At 35.0% G+C, this 17,967-nt stretch overlaps 2 protein-coding genes across 2 annotated transcripts; both read left to right on the forward strand.

Annotated features, from left to right (window-relative positions):
- Positions 1-2,690: 2,690 nt before the first annotated feature.
- LOC125585071 (receptor-like protein 32) lies at positions 2,691-4,164 on the forward strand. The gene is made up of 2 exons (XM_048753444.1): positions 2,691-3,132; positions 3,653-4,164. Exons 1-2 carry the CDS (start codon positions 2,691-2,693, stop codon positions 4,162-4,164), a joined length of 954 nt encoding a protein of 317 aa, XP_048609401.1.
- Positions 4,165-14,281: 10,117 nt separating this feature from the next.
- Positions 14,282-17,362, forward strand: LOC106403381 (receptor-like protein 6). Its single transcript, XM_013844220.3, has one exon. The coding sequence runs from the start codon at positions 14,282-14,284 to the stop codon at positions 17,360-17,362; it is 3,081 nt and encodes a 1,026-aa protein (XP_013699674.2).
- Positions 17,363-17,967: the final 605 nt, after the last annotated feature.

Below are 17,967 nucleotides of genomic sequence, written 5' to 3' on the forward strand. Positions count from 1 at the left end.
CCACAGCTCATACCATACATCTCCCTCTCCATTACTCGCTCCTGCTGCTCCCGCTCCCGCTGCTGCACCCGCTCCTGGTCCCGCTGCTGCACCCGGTCCTCTGGGAGTGATGAGGGTTGCGGAGTTGGTTCGACAGCCCGGTCGTGACCATCTTCCCTATCTCACTGAGTATCCACATGGACATGGTCAAACATGGTAATTTAAACTTTTATTTTTTAAACTATTTTTTATTTAAACTATTTTTTTATTAATAATTTATTTTTTTTATTAGGTTCAACCGATCCGGGAATGGGATCAGCGCATGGATCAACCGTATGATGTACTCGGCCCTCGACAGCGGACATCCGACTTTCACTCACTTCCCTGTCGAGAAGCAGCATCTGTGGTTTCAGCAGTTTGCGGTAAGTATTCTAATTTTTAAATTATATTTTTTATATTATTAAAACTATTTTTTGTAATTATTAAACTATTTTCTATATTTATTAGACATTTTAAATATTATTAAAACTTATTTTTGTAATTATTAAACTAATTTCTATATTTATTAGACATTTTAAATATTATTAAAACTTATTTTTGTAATTATTAAATTATTTTTTTAATTATTAAACTATTTTTTATTTATTAAAACGACGATTTTTGTAATTATTAAACTATTATATTTTTGTGCTTAAAAACTATTTTTAAACTATTTCAGCAAGAATTCAACTGGAATGCCGATGATACGCTCTCTATCTATCACCATTTTGTCCATAAAGTTATGGACAACTATGGGAAGGAGATGTACGAGTGGAAGAAGAAGTGGGAAGTAAACAAGGTAGTTTTTAATTTATTAACAATTTTTAATTTATTAAACTATTTTTAAAATTATTAAACTTTTTTTTTTTAAATTAAAAGGTCCCAAAGTCGATGAACGACACGGTCTGGAAGGAGTTGTGTGCGCATTGGGATAAAGAAGAGACGAAAGAAACTTCTTCCACCAACTCCAACAACCGCAGGAGCGACCGTAAAGGAAAGGGCATCTACAAGCATAACTTGGGTGCTCAATCTATTGCCACTCTGGCGGATCGCATGGTAAGCTCAACCGCTTTTTCTTCAATTATTTAAGTTTCAGAATTTTATTTTTTTGCATTTTCAAATTTCTAATGTTTGTCTAATTTATTTTTTTTCAAGGCGGAAGAAAATGAAGGCCACCCAGTTGATGATCTCGCCCTTATGAAAAGGGTGTATACCAACAAGAAGACCGGCCAGATTGATGATGGTCTTGTGAGGGACGTGGTCGACCTGGTCCAAACTCAGGTGTATGACGAAGTGTCTCAGCTTCAAACCGATGATGACGATTCGACGGCCTCGACCAACTTGTCTCGGGTTCGAATCAACGAAATCGTTGAATCGGTAAGTTTTTTTTTTTAAAAGTTCAATTTAATTATTTCTTGATTTTTATTTTATCATCAATTTAAATTATCTAAACTTGGTTATTTATATTTCAGTCGGTTCCAAAGAAAAAGGGACGTTTGGTCGGTTTGGGTCGTCGCTCCCGGTCGGCTGCTCCTTCTTCTGCACCACATGCGTATGTTGATCCAGAAGTTCTTACGGCTCAGCTGAAGGACAAGGATGATCGGATATCTGCGTTGGAGACTCAGATGGCAGCTCAACAGGCGGGCTATGAGACCCAGAAGAGGCTGAACGAGCAGATGATGGAGATGATGAAGAGGATGTACCCGAACGAGACGTTCCCGAACATTCAAGACCCGTAGTTTTTTTTTTTTTCCAAAAACTCTGAATGTTTTATTTAAATTTGAATATTATCTACTATGTTTTATTTTATGTTTTATTCAATTTTAATTTTAAATTTTAAAAATTTTAATTTTTAAAAATAAAATTAATTTTAAAAAAAAATAAATTTTTTAAAAAAATAATTTTTTTCAAAATTCCGAGGGAAAGGGGTTCCTCGGAAAATTCCGAGGAACTTTCTCCCCTCGGCAAATTCCGACGAACTTTAAGTTCCTCGGAATTTTCTGAGGGAAAAAGTTCCTCGGAATTTTCCGAGAAACACCACTCCCTCGGAAAATTCCGAGGGAAGAAAGTTCCTCGGAAAAGTCCGAGGAACATTTGTTCCTCGGTATTTTCCGATAAACATTCCGAGGAATATTTCGTCGAAACTTCCGAGGATTGGACCATCGGAATTCCCTCGGTATTTTCCGAGGAAGCTTCCGACGAACTTCGTGTCCTCGGAGTATCCTCGGAATTTTGTTTCCTCGGAATTCCGTCGGAAAATTCCGACGGAATTCCGAGGAATTATGAATTTCCGAGGAGTTATTTCCGAGGACTTTTTTCGTCGGTATGTCCTCGGAATAGCGTTATTCCGACGACATACCGACGATTTTTTCCCTCAGTATCCCGATGTTTTCTTGTAGTGCTAAACTATTACATTTTCACTACTTTGAATACTTTGTTTCCAAAAGTATTCATAGAATGAGCTTTCTTTTTCGTTCAATCTGTTTCCTCTTCGTTTTAAACATTCTTAACACGTTTGCTTCTCCTACACGGCACTTGTGCCGACCCGACGAAAAGAATGCCCTTTTGGAGTTCGTGAATGAGTTTGAGATTCGGAATCTTGACGATGCTGTTTTTTCTAGTTTTTCTTATCCCAAGACGAACTCGTGGAGCAGCAAGAGTGATTGTTGTTCATGGGACGGTATCACACGTGCCATGCCAAGTCTGGTGAAGTGGTCGAGCTAGACCTAAGTTCCAGTTGCTTCCATGGCAAACTAAGTTCCAAAAGCAGTCTTTTTAAACTGCAAAGGCTCCGTGTTCTCAATCTTGCTTACAACGATCTCGTCTCTTCTGAGATACCTAGCCAGCTCGGTACACTCAAGGAGTTAACATTACTCAACCTCTCAAACACTTTGTCGTCTGGTACAGTTCCAACAGAGCTTCTTCATCTAACCAAGTTGGTGTCTCTTGACCTCTCTTCTAACTCATTATCAGCTCAAAAGTCATTTCTTAACAATCTTTCCCAGAATTTGACAAACCTAGAGGAGCTTAACCTAGGTCTTGTAGACATTTCTTCAGAAATTCCTCCAAATATCTCAAAACTATCCTCTCTCAAATCACTCTCTCTTGATGAATGTAACTTGTTTGGTAAATTACCAAGCAGTCTTTTTTATGATTCCTACTATACAATCCATTAACTTGCAAGGAAATCAAGATATGGTAGGATCTCTTCCAGAGTTTAATATAGAAATAACTCTCTTGTTTTCTTGGACCTCTCTTGGATATCCCTAGGTAACTTACCTGTCTCCATCAACAACCTTAAACACTTGACTACTTTGAAACTTGGGTTTTGCAATTTACATGGACAGATTTCATCTTCACTTGGAAACTTAACTAACCTATCCACTCTTGACCTTTCATCTAATTTTTTCAATGGTCATATCCCTTCTTCATTTGGAAATCTCCTCCATCTTACCTCTTTAGTCATTTCTTCTAATAGACTTAGTGGCCAAATCCCACCTTCCTTTGCCAATCTTAATCAACTTACTACCTTAAGTCTTGTTTCCAATAAGCTTAGTGGTAACTTTCCTCTTCCATGCATTACTCAATCTCACAAAGTTGTCAGAGTTATCACTGGTCAACAATCATTTCACAGGTACACTTCCTCCTAACATAAGTGCACTTTGCAACTTAGAGACCTTTGAAGCAAGTGAAAACATTTTCACTGGAACTCTCCCTTCTACTCTCTTCAACACCCCTTCTTTGACTTACATCGATTTGAAAGATAATCAACTCAATGCCATTCTTGAGTTTGGGAATATCTCTTCACCATCTAAGCTAGAAAGGTTATCACTTGGCAATAACCATTTCAAAGGGTCTCTCCCAATATCCATTTTAAGCTTAGTCAATCTTTACAGCCTTGACCTTTCTTATTACAACACGGGGATGTCAGTAGACTTTGGTTTCTTCTTATCACAACTCAAGGGTGTCATAGATATGGACATAAGCTATAAAAACACCACAAATATAGTTGACTTGAGTACCATCTTCCTACATCTCAAGTCCCTATCTTCACTGCAGCTGTCAGGGGTACATGTCTCGACCGCGAAAATGGGTTTAGTTTCCAATCTACCAACGAACTTAGGCACCTTGCACTTGTCAGGCTGAGGCTGTGATTGTGTTGTATTATTGTGAAAAAAATTTGATTTCAACTACATAGATTTTGCTCAACTTAAAGATACAAAAAACTATTAATTAGATGATAATATTCATGCATTTATATACATATATATAATTTTTTTTGTTACAGATGTGTAATTAGTATATCAATAATATGAAAAAGCTGATGTTCATAGTCAGACTACAACCGTTCTCCGAAGAGTTACTCTAACTTAATTGTTAAGGAGGTAATTTTCTATAAATAACTGTAGCACTTTTCTCTAAGAATTATTAGTCCAATTCAATTAAGCAATTTCAGTTTTTTTTTCTTTTTATTTCTACAAAAACTCTATTCTATATAGTGAAATTGAAATACAAGCAACATTATGAGCTGGACAAGTAGAACTATTTGAAGATATATATCGCGCTATGAAATGTGATAATATTGTTATTATCATGAAAGTCTTTTACCAAGAGATACCAAGGTGTAATTTTTTTATCAGCATCTTCTGAACTAAATTCTAATAAAAAAATTTCAGCTATGATGATGGTTGATTGGTTAATCTTGGCCATATGATTGAAAATCTTTAAATAAATAACGAAGTTTATGGAGCTCGATATTAGTTAACATATATATATATATTTATGTTAACTTATATGAGTTAACTATATTTAATTAACATAAAAAATTAAAAAAAAATAAGTATTTATTTATATATTTATTAGAATCTTAAATTCCATATTCTTAAAACCTACCACACCTCTCAATTCTAAACTCTTAGTATAGATTAGTTAACCTTAGAATTAAGTGTTTTTTTCTTTTTTTTTTAAGAAGTGAGAATAAAAAGGTATTAAGAATGTGGTATTTTTGTTAATTTCCCGTATAATATTGTCACTAACTAGATTGACCTTATTTAGCTTTTCAATTTTTTTCATTGTCAATTTTTACTTTAGAATAAAATTCGTATTAAAATACAACATATAAGAAATTTGTGATTCGTTATAACAAAAATGGTTGCTTACGAGTGTGGTTCTTTTAGTTATATATATTCTTTCTACGTTTTAATTTGTGATTCTTCCTATATATTTTGTATTCTTGTCACATTTTAATTTGTGATTCACTATATTATGTCTTCTTACAGAAATTATGTTCAGAGTTTGTGTTAAGGTTTTTATATGAAGTTTTCTACATATTTTTTTTGTAAGTTTAACACTGTGAACGTATTTGTTTAGTTTTAGCCTCACGAGTTATTTCTAGGACATAGCTAGTGTGCTTGAATCAGTCCCAAAACAATTAAACAACAACTTAGAAATTCCGATGCTAACCTTTGAATTGGAAGAAGCCACTCTTGGTCTGTTAATATCTCAAGGACGTTTAACTTAAGCTCCTTCGAGAACTCTTCTGATTGCTCATATATCTGTTCATGCTTTTCCTGTGTAAATAAAAATGTCCATCTCTACAGGTTCAGTGGAAATGTGGAATCTGAACTGGAGAAATGGACAAACATGATTGACTAAAACAAACACAAACATGAAACTGAAGATAACAAGATTTAGAAACACTGAGTTGTAATAATTTGTTCTTCATATCAAAAACCCATCATCTCTTCTGACCATTAAATGTACCACAAGCCATGGTCCATCTTTTAATATCCCCAAAATGTGCATATAAATATAACAATTTAAGTCTTCAAAACGTATTTTATGCTTATTATTGAACTTCACATACTATAAATGTTTTCTGAAGAAACGATTTTCATTATTTTGAATAGAATGTAACTTAGGTAGTTAATATTTAAGATCAACAGAGAAAAAAATGCACCGAGCTCAGACCAATGCACAGAGCTCAAACAATGCACATATTACACATGTTGTTAATTAATGTATTCTTCAAACTATGCACAAAAATGCTAAGTAAATTAAATTATTTTCCGATACTTTCAGTCCGCGCAAGACGAAGATCTCTACCTAGTTACCTTATTATTTACTATAGCTAGCAAACAAGTTTCGGATGTCAAATCCTACCGCAATCTCAGGTTATATTTCACATTATTCAAATAAAATTTCTTCCTTTAATTCTGTAGCAAATAGTTTTTTTTTGTTCTCTCAAAAATATATTTAATACTTTTTGTCCAAACAAATTTTTTTTTTTGACAACAGTCCAAACAAATTTTATCTGTTTACTTTTTTTTTGGTAGTATTTGATTTTATTCCATAAGTCTATTGTTATTGAGGTGCCATAACAAAAGAAAAGAAACATGATTGTTGATTACAGAACAAGCAAAAGCCGTTCAATTTCACTTTTTGCACAGATAATCTAATGGTAAACTGAAAGTGAGTGTGATCGAGTCCAATCGTTAGTTCATTTACACACTCGCGTAGCTTTCTACACACACGCGTAGCTTCTAATACGATCGAGATCCAATCATTACGTAAATATTATTACATGAGATACATTTTTATTACAATATTTTGGTACATATATCTTCTAATACCAAACTGGAATGATAATTTAGCTGAAAAGACAAACAAAAGAAAACTCAAATTTCATAAACATTAAGTAGTTTTACAGGAAAACAGAAGGAAGAAAAGCACGCTAAGGAAGTTTTTGCCATTTACTCACAAACTTCGCAGTGTTTCCATTTTCCTCAATGTAAAGTCCATCATTTTTAGCAACAAATGAGAGTAATCCTTTCTTACATGGAAGATTTGAAAAGCTTGTTCTCACCAAAATACTATAACGATCCAACGGTGAAGGTCCTTTATAGATCGAAAATATCAAAGCTTTTGGATTGCCCCCACCAGTATCATGTCCGGCTTATAACTTCGTAAAACTACTTAATGTTTATGTTGCCGCAAGCAGCTGCGTCCGCGTCTTCGAAAAGAACAGAGCTAGTGTTGATAGATGCCGGCTGTGGCGCAGGGGCGAAGCCACGTTTAGAGGTGTGGTGGCACGTGCACCCCCTTATTTATTGATATTTGAAATGTTACACCTAAAGTTATTATAGTTTCAGTGGATCAATTGGTAAAAAACGGGGTTTGCACCCATAGTGTCCTGAGTTCAAAACCCATTGCATGTAGATTTTTTTTTTTATCACTAATAATGCACCCATTAAATAATTCTTCTGGCTTCGCCCCTGCTGTGGCGCCAGAGAAGCTTGACTTGGAGCAGGTGCTATCGTGTTGCGGTGTGAAGCAGAGCACGGCGGATTGATGAGCAGTTACACGGCGGTGAGGTTCGAGAGTGGACAACAGACGCCACCGTGTTCAATCGCGGGTGAGTGGAGACGACGGAGCTCGAGATCGAACAAAGGGGAAACGCAGAGAAGAGACTCGAGAGAGATAACAACCCTAATGAAAAAGAGTTTTTTTTTTTTTTGGTAAGAAGTTTGGAAAATCCAAAAAAATGGCTAAGTGTTGGTTTTAAAATAAAAATTCAGCTATAGTAGTGATTTTTGGCTTCCCGCTTAATGAAATTCTATCTTAGGGCGAATTTAATTGTGATCCAATTTTGATACTTTTGGTAGCAGTTGGTGAATTGGTGCTACCGCAAACGGCTATCAATACTCATATATTTTGTAGTGTAAGTTTTGATCATCATTGGGCACAATTAATGGTGGAAAATACTTCTTCGGTACAGTACGGAGTTTTATTGACTGGTCAACCAAAGGTACACATAATTCTACAGAGGAAACTACGACAGGAGAATTTCTTATCTCTTTATTTATTTATTATGTGTATGAAAGCACTGGTAGCCAATATTAAAAAGGTTGAGAGAGCAAAAAAATTGACAAGCATAAAAGTTGCAAGAGTCTGCCCCTCAATTTTGGCATAAAGATTGCAATGGCATGCCCTTCAATTTTTCATATGTTCTTTACAGACAATAATCTCTTCTTTTATAAAGCACAAAACGAGGAGTGCCAAAAAAATATTCAAGATTTTAAAAGAATACGAAGCGGTATCGGATGGACATATAAATTTCAAAAAATCTTCGATTCAATTCAGTCATAAGATTGAAGAACCCATCAGACATGAATTGAGAGATATTCTAGGGATACAAAATGTAAGTGGAAAGTGATCATATTTGGATATCCCTGAAAATTTAAGAGGGTGAAAATTTAGGAGGGTTGCTTGGTTTACTTTTGGTTTATTTAATGAAAAGAGTACGAGAGAAGTGTGTACTTAATGTAAAGTTATACAAAAAAAATCATGTACAAGAGAATGTTTATGTTTTAATAAGAGAGATGTTAATATTGTAATAAATATCAGTTATGATTAATTATTTTGTCAATAAGCATGTAACTAATTAGTAAATAAATATGTAATTTTCTCTAATTTATATAGTTTAATTTTATCGGCCAACCTTGCTTTTCGACATTGGATTCTTTTTTTGTGGCCATAGAAGTAATTGGTTTATGTTTGTGCTTAAATTTAGATAAAGCCATAAAGTTATTTATAGCTAAGCGAAAATACGTTTGCGATGCTACTTTTTTGTGTTTAAATACTACACTTTTTGATGTTTTATATTCATACTAATTCAAAATATTCTTTTGTTCAAAAGAAAAATGAAGAATTTCATACTTTTTGTGTCAGTTACTGTTGCTGCTATGTATATTGGATTGGGTGAAGCGCTACCGTTAGTATGCAACAGTCGAATGGTAGAAGTTCAAAACAAAATCGCTCCTGGTCAGACTCTGATATATCACTGTTCATATCCTAGTATGCGACGCGGAGTTGTAAAATTTAATGAGAAACAACAATATGAAGCCCGTGCGGGAAAAGCAAGATCTTGGATATGTGTGATGTTTAAACAAGGACCTCAAACGGATCGTTATAGTGTTTTGTTTAGAATAGACTTTTCAAAACCTCCATGTAATAAAGGATTACTTTCATCGATCGCTAAAAACGATGGAGTTTACTTTGAGGATGATGGAAAACCTTCAAAGTTCAATGTTAAATGGGGAAAACACCCTTAGCATGCTTTTCTTCCGTCTATTTTTCCCGTAAAACTAATTAATGTTTATAAAAATTGAGTTTTCTTTTGTTTGTCTTTTCAGCTAAATCATCATTCTAGTTTGGTATATTATAAAATACTAGGGGTTGGCCGCCCTACAGAAAGGTGATTTTACACTAAAATAATTTTATATCAAAATATATTTTAATGTTATAAAATATTTGAAATTTTATTTTTTACTGGATATAATAAATGTAATATCTTTTTATTCTAAAACTATATTTTAAATTTTAGTATATTTTGTTGGTTTTGAATTAAAAAAACCACTAACAATGATTTTTTGTTAGAAAACACAAAATTATTAAATTAAAAATTAAGGAAAATATAATGATTTATATTTTTATATTTGATTTTCATTTCAGTTTAATGTAATTGAAGAAATCTAAAGTAAGAACAACTAATATTTTTTTTTTATTTCTAAGAATATCAGATTTTAATATTATTACAATAACTAACTTTTCACGATAATAAATTAATACAACCACCTCCAAGCTAGATCAATTTAAAATCAAATCTAATGTGATAAAATTATAAAAAGTTATATTTTAAAGTAATATATGAATAGTTTTATTGATGTCATAAATAATAGTTAGATTTTATATTAGATTTTCAATTTATAATGAAAATTTTCTTTAGTTTCTAATGTTTGACTAAAAATTATGTTTATGTAAATTATTTTAGCATTGGTTGAACTTTTTATAAAAAAAACTTGTTGGAAATTTTGCACATGCTAATTGAAAATATTTTTATAGATTAATGGTGTTATAAATTAATAAAATATTATATTTCTAGCAGAACTTTACTTGAGTTTCACACCCTATGATATCAAATAAAGTGTAATCATTAATAATCTAGAAATTAAGATGAACCAAACTGGATACAAATGTTTTTTGAAAATTATTTTTTTTCTTTGAACAACAAACTAAAGAAAGTAACTAACTTTTTAATCTTTTCCGTGTTGGCTATATTGAATGCAAATATATAATTCCTATCTAATCAAACATAGAAAATCATATATAACTACATAACAAAATAGAACAAAACAACATATTAGCTTTATATTCCAGCGCAAAACAATCAAAGAATATGTCATTAAGCAAACAATTATGCACATCAAAACTGTAGAGTTTCTGTTTTGAAACTTACAAAGGTGATGATTGGTTGGGCTTTAGCTTAAGACTTTAGCTTTATTTATTTTTAAAGCACTAATTCTAACCAATCATGATGTAGCTTTAATTTTAAAGTTAAAACCTTGCTACATCATCTACAGCTTTTTTTTTCATGTTTTACTTTTTTTATTAAAACAACTCTTAAAGTGTTTTAGGAACTGTATTATTTTTTTACAGAAAAAAATATAAAGCTACAACAATAAAAATTACAGTCTAAATCTTACAGCTACATTTTTACATCTACAGTTCAACCAATCATCCCCATGACTTTTCAATGATTTCTGGAGATCCATCATTTTGTTTCTTACTAATTTTGCTGCTCCATAAGCTTTGAGAATTGTTATCAATTCCATGTTACGAGTACAACTCACGTAAATTATGAAGTGTCCTCCTGTGAGAACATAAATAATGGAGAAGTACGTTAGGGACTGCTGGGAGGAGACCTCTACGATTTGCAACTAATACTGAACCTTACGTAGATGGTGTTACCAGTTACCAGACCCTATATGTCCATGTATAAATCCAGACGCCAATTGAAGAAAGAGTAAATAATTAAGCATAAAAGTCGTAAGAGCATGTTTAATGGAGGGGTTTTTAGGATGGGGTTCTTAGCGGAATATAAGAACTCCATCCTAAGAACCATGCTCTTAAGATAGTTTGATTCTTGAAGCGTTTATTTATTAAATGTGACTGTGAGAACTCTTCTTATGACTTCAAGATTCTATTGATACGGGTGAGTAGCACATTTAAATTAATGACTCTGAGTGGACTACCTTACAATAGTTTACTCTTGAGTGGGATTACATTACAATTGTTGTTTTTAAAGGTGCTGATTACTTTTTTTCCAATCACGTAGAACATTATAGGTGAATCTTAAACTAATCTCCCAAATTATAATTTGGACCTTACCAAGTGTCTCCTAGAGTTTTTTTTGGTCAAAATGTGAATTTCATATTAAATATGAGAAATATTAAGAAGTAACATAATGAAAAGGGACACACACATAAGATACAAAAAAAAAAGGAGGCACACGATCTTAAACTTTATGGTGGACCAAATATCTGAACCCTTATTTGTAAAATTTGAACTGAGAGAACTAAGTTATGCGTGGCAGCAAACAAAAATAAGTCTGCATGCCAATGAGTTACGTGGGATTAGCTCTGGACTATGAGGAAACTTGTGAAGGTGCTAAAGCATACTGCGTCCACCATTACAGTCTCGAGTTTCTTTACACCAGTGTAAAGCATCCCATTTTCGGAGACACTGCCGGCTGGTGTACACAAAGACACAACATGGTATGTGACACTAATGTAAACAATTAGAGAGACATGTGGACATGTAGACTCTCGAGATACTTCTTTGCTCATCCTCTTTTGCTTCATAAAGATGGTAGGTTGAAGGATCGTATCAATTCCATCTGTCCCTCTTGCCATCACAGTTGAGTTCACGGTCTATCCATACACGCCTTAGCATTGTGCGTCACATCACAATTTAAAGAAACGGGAAAAGTTAGAAACAAAAGAAAACACAATTTTTTTTCATCTGTCAATATAACCAAGGTTTCAAAATAAGAGAAAGACATACTTTTACGTGCCCCCTTCCTGTATTTTTCAGCTTGGTAGATCTCTGGACCTCTGTCATACCATGACTTTGTGTAATTGGGAACGCTCTTCCATTTCCTTTGATGCTTCGGACACTGTCAAACCAACGAAAAAACCCAGAGTATTCAGTGTACATGCCAAGCAAAACAATGCAGAGAATCAAGTAAGATTTATATTTTTAATATAAAGTCGGAAAGCTTTATGATGGTAATGATTAAACACAATCAGCGTGGATAATAATACCTTATCATCCTAAATAAGCATGTCGACTCGACGCCCATAAATTCACCACATTTCTCCACACTCTGAACTTCGCAAAAACAAAAGAGGCAGCGGTGCTGCAACGTTCTGGCTTCAATTCGCTAAGCTATAGCTGAGAGGTGTCAATGGTTGGTTGAGATTGTGACCTTCTCTTGAGAGAATAACTGTAATGAATCTGTGAGGGGGGGGGGGGGGGGAAATGGTAAGTCTCGGCGTCTTCACTAGTGAGTCAAGCAAGCATATAAAGAGATGCCGTGAAAGCCATATTACCCTCACCAATTTTCATCTTTGATTTTCGCATTGATGCTCTCTTCTAGACCGTAGAGAAAGATGGAAGGCTCTTGGAAGTCGGTGAGTATCACTCTCCTTACCCTCAAAGATTGGAAGGCCCCCCTCCCAAAGTTTCATGGAAACAACTCTCTTGCATATTTGGACCTTTCTCTTACATCCTTTTCGGGTAATATACCAAATTCTATCAGTAACCAACCTCAAGCATCTGAATGTTTTGAGACTCCACGACTCCAATTTCAGTGGCTTGATTCCTTCTTCACTTGGAAACCTTTCTCGTTTAACAAAATATCCACCTCTCTGGCAACACTTTTGGTGGTGAAATCCCATCTTCTCTGGGAACTATTGATTTAGCTGATCAGCTCCGAAGTGTTTTTGGAATCTCACTGCCAAGTCTCTCTCAGTTTTAGACATTGGTGATAATCACTTCACTTTCACTGGAAGCCTACCAGATATATATTCAAGAACGCCACCAGTCTGAGGTCACTCAATCTTGGTCACAACCATTTCGTGGGGAAACTTCCAAGATCTTTGATTAGCTGCTCTTCTTTGGAGGTCCTAAACGTGGAACACAATCGATTCAACGACACTTTCCCATTCTGGTTGCAGTCCCTGAAGAACCTACAAGTCCTGATCCTCAGGTCAAACGAGTTTCACGAGCCGTTACAATATAATCCACAAGGACCTTTCTGGTTTCCGCAGCTGCGAATCATTGACCTATCAGACAATTACTTCACAGGGAACTTACTATATGATTTCTTCATCTACTTGAGCATAGGAAAATAAATAAAATTTTATCGATACAAAATGAACATAACAATAAACTTTTAAAAACTTATAACAATAATCTTGTAAAAATTTATGCACATATATACATTTTATAACACAACTCAATTATAGTAACTGATTAATATTTTATTTTCATTTATTTATATGTTTAGATCATTCTATAATTTATATGTATAAATTATAGTAGAATATTTTTATAAATAAGAATATGTATTGCTAACTTGCTATTTCACTTAAACTTTTGATTTTAAATATAAGGTTTTAGATTGGCCCAGTTAATAATACTGTAAATATATTAAGTTACATTTTTATATTGAACCACAAATTATTTTTGATTCCATTTAGAATAAAATCGAGTTATTAGCTTTGTTCATTGCGTTGAATATAGTAAATACATTTTCATCAAAATTATATAATTTAATATACATTATTTTGGAAAAACAGAAAAATTAAAATGATATTTGATGAAATAACGGCAAGAAGCTATTCACAGATAGAGACATAATAGCATTCATATCTTTATATAGACACACGTTCACAAAGTTTCACCATCACACTACTTGTCTTCTCCCAAGATATGAAAGAGGCGGAAACTCATGAGCTTCATTCACACATGGTTCCATGTCTTTTCCTCTTGTTCATTTCACAAAAAACATGTGTGTCCTAGCATTGCCGCTTTTACAAAGACAGTCCACACCTTTTGTTTTGGGTTACAATTTAGTAGAGAGCGACAAAACATACTATTTATAAAATAGAAATACACAAACCATGCAAGAAAATCAATTATTTCTGTGCAAAATGACACTTCAGATAATGCTGATGGAGCTCATGGCATGTAAAACATTTATCTGTAAAAAGTCAAAGAGCATTTCATGCAACGTCAAGGAAAAGAGCTTAAGCCTTTTGTATATATATACATACATACGCAGAGACTAGAGATCCACACCACTAAACTATTACATTTTCACTACTTTGAATACTTTGTGTCCAAAAATATTCATAGAATGAGCTTTCTTCTTCGTTCAATCTGTTTCGTCTTCGTTTTAAACATTCTTAACACATTTGCTTCTCCTACACGGCACTTGTGCCGACCCGACGAAAAAAATGCCCTTTTGGAGTTCGTGAATGAGTTTGAGATTCGGAATCTTGACGATGCTGTTTTTTCTAGTTTTTCTTACCCCAAGACGAACTCGTGGAGCAACAAGAGTGATTGCTGTTCATGGGACGGTATCACGTGTCATGCCAAGTCTGGTGAAGTGGTCGAGCTAGACCTAAGTTCCAGTTGCTTCCACGGCAAACTAAGTTCCAAAAGCAGTCTTTTTAAACTGCAAAGGCTCCGTGTCCTCAATCTTGCTTACAACGATCTCGTCTCTTCTGAGATACCTAGCCAGCTCGGAACACTCAAGGAGTTAACACTACTCAACCTCTCAAACACTTTGTCATCTGGTCCAATTCCAACAGAGCTTCTTCATCTAACCAAGTTGGTGTCTCTTGACCTCTCTTCTAATTCATTATCAGCTCAAAAGTCATTTCTTAACAATCTTTCCCAGAATTTGACAAACCTAGAGGAGCTTAACCTAGGTCTTGTAGACATTTCTTCAGAAATTCCTCCAAATATCTCAAAACTATCCTCTCTCAAATCACTCTCTCTTGATGAATGTAACTTGTTTGGTAAATTACCAAGCAGTATTTTTATGATTCCTACTATGCAATCCATTAACTTGCAAGGCAATCAAGATATGGTAGGATCTCTTCCAGAGTTTAATAGAAATAACTCTCTTGTTTTCTTGGACCTCTCTTGGATATCCCTAGGTAACTTACCTGTCTCCATCAACAACCTTAAACACTTGACTACTTTGAAACTTGGGTTTTGCAATTTACATGGACAGATTTCATCTTCACTTGGAAACTTAACTAACCTATCCACTCTTGACCTTTCATCTAATTTTTTCAATGGTCATATCCCTTCTTCATTTGGAAATCTTCTCCATCTTACCTCTTTAGTCCTTTCTTCTAATAGACTTAGTGGCCAAATCCCACCTTCCTTTGCCAATCTTAATCAACTTACTACCTTAAGTCTTGTTTCCAATAAGCTTAGTGGTAACTTTCCTCTTCCATTACTCAATCTCACAAAGTTGTCAGAGTTATCACTGGTCAACAATCATTTCACAGGTACACTTCCTCCAAACATAAGTGCACTTTGCAACTTAGAGACCTTTGAAGCAAGTGAAAACATTTTCACTGGAACTCTCCCTTCTACTCTCTTCAACACCCCTTCTTTGACTTACATCGATTTGAAAGATAATCAACTCAATGCCATTCTTGAGTTTGGGAATATCTCTTCACCATCTAAGCTAGAAAGGTTATCACTTGGCAATAACCATTTCAAAGGGTCTCTCCCAATATCCATTTCAAGCTTAGTCAATCTTTACAGCCTTGACCTTTCTTATTACAACACGGGGATGTCAGTAGACTTTGGTTTCTTATCACAACTCAAGGGTCTCATAGATCTGGACATAAGCTATATAAACACCACAAATATAGTTGACTTGAGTACCATCTTCTTACATCTCAAGTCCCTATCTTCACTGCAGCTGTCAGGGGTACATGTCTCGACCGCGAAAATGGGTTTAGTTTCCAATCTACCAACGAACTTAGGCACCTTGCACTTGTCAGGCTGTGGTATCACAGAGTTTCCAAAATTCCTAAAGAAGCTACAAAAGATGTCTCAGTTGGATCTCTCAGACAACAAAATCAAAGGTGAGGTGCCACATTGGCTGTGGAATCATCTACCAATGCTATCAGTCCTGAATCTACGCAACAACTCTTTCACCGGTCTTGAAAGATACTCAAATGATTCATCTAGACTGGAGCTTATTGTTCTAGATTTGAGTTCAAACGCGTTCCAAGGACCATTGTTCGACCCACCAGTCTCCACAGAAGCATTAGTCGTCTCCAACAACAACTTCACAGGAAAGATCCCTGAATCCATATGTGAGCAGAGATATCTACAAACCCTTGATTTATCCAACAACAGCTTCACAGGCTCAATACCTCAATGTCTAAAGAATCTGAACAGTTATCTTTCATTTCTTATCCTCCACCATAATCAACTCAATGGAAGTATTCCAGAAATATTCAACAACGCCACTGACTTAGTATCCATTGACGTCAGCCAAAACAGGTTGGTTGGGAAGCTTCCAAGGTCACTGAAGAGCTGCACTAGCCTCGAAGTTCTCAACGTGAGAAGCAATGGAATCGACGACACGTTTCCTTTCTGGCTGAACACTTTGCCTGAGCTAAAAGTCATTGTCCTCCGCAACAACAGCTTCAAAGGACCTTTACACCGTCATCATCCTTTCGGATTTCCCAAGCTGCAAATCATTGATGTATCCAACAATGGCTTCAACGGGACACTACCATCAGATTACTTTGCAGACTGGAACATGACAAGACGTGAAGATCGGTCGGGAGTTATTTACATCAGATATAATGATTATTACCATGATTCAATGGTCTTGATGAGTAAAGGAGTAGAGATGAAACTGGAACGGATATTGAAACTCTTAACAGCTATTGACTTGTCAGGAAATGAACTCAGTGGAAAGATCCCTGAGTCCATTGGTCTGCTCAAGGATCTTATTGTGCTCAATCTATCAAGCAACGGTTTCACTGGTGACATACCTTCATCTTTTGGGAATCAGAGTCAGCTCGAGTCACTAGACTTATCGAATAACAAGCTTTCAGGGTCAATTCCACCTTCTCTCGGGGATCTCTCTAGTCTATCTTACATCAAGGTTTCCAACAACCAGCTCCACGGTCCAATACCGCAAAGTACACAGTTTCAAACTCAGTCTGCTTCGTCTTTTGAAGGAAACCTTGGACTGTGTGGTCTTCCTCTCAGTGAAAAGTGTGGAGAGCAATCACAAGAGCCAGAAGCAGAGGAAGCAGAGGAGGAGGAAGAAGGAGTACTGAGCTGGACTGCAGCTGCCATAGCCTTAGCACCTGGAGTTATCCTCGGGTTGACAATTGGGCACATTTTGGTTACACAAAAGACTCACTGGTTCATGAGATTCCTTGCGTGAGAAACAAGGATGACCAATAAAGATTTATGCTCTCTATCCAAACCCTTTGTTTTGTTTTTTGTTTTTTTTTTTATATAGAAAAAGTTTCCATATCTTAATTATGTGTATAGAGATGATCTTGTTATATGTTGGAACTTATTTTTGAGCATCATGAAAAAGTGTTTTTCATATGTCAAAAATAGAGTTAGTTTGAATGAGAAATGAAAATTTCAAATGGGTTGCTAGTAAAGCTTAAAATGTAACATTTGTAAAATGTCCCACATTGGAATTATGAGGAAAAAGTCATATCTATATATATAAAAATATGTTCGCCTCCTTCCTGTGATACCATGTCATCAAGTCGTGCGTTATGGAAGTGACACGTGTCCCATTTTATATTTGGGGCCAAAATAAAACAAAAAACTGTCAGGGGTAATTGAATCCAGCACCTCCAGCACTGGTAATTTCTCTTAGAACCACTACGCTAAAGTAACTTTTTATAAATATGTGGCCGCGAAAATATTTATTATCGTGTTGGCTGGAAGTCCATGCTTCTTATGCTTGTGGCCAAGGCCGGCACTGAACTGACGTTAAGATGAAGATCGTGAAGTTAAAAACTTTGCTCC

Source organism: Brassica napus, chromosome A2, assembly GCF_020379485.1.
Source record: "Brassica napus cultivar Da-Ae chromosome A2, Da-Ae, whole genome shotgun sequence".
Classification (NCBI taxonomy): Eukaryota; Viridiplantae; Streptophyta; class Magnoliopsida; order Brassicales; family Brassicaceae; genus Brassica; species Brassica napus.

What these genes read in the sequence shown, in the direction of transcription:
- LOC125585071 (XM_048753444.1), top strand. Translation starts at nt 2,691, where the DNA reads ATGGGACGGTATCACACGTGCCATGCCAAGTCTGGTGAAGTGGTCGAG. An exon ending in ATCACTCTCTCTTGATGAAT is followed by an intron (nt 3,133 to 3,652) that starts GTAACTTGTTTG and finishes ATCATTTCACAG; the next exon opens with GTACACTTCCTCCTAACATA.
- LOC106403381 (XM_013844220.3), top strand. Translation starts at nt 14,282, where the DNA reads ATGAGCTTTCTTCTTCGTTCAATCTGTTTCGTCTTCGTTTTAAACATT.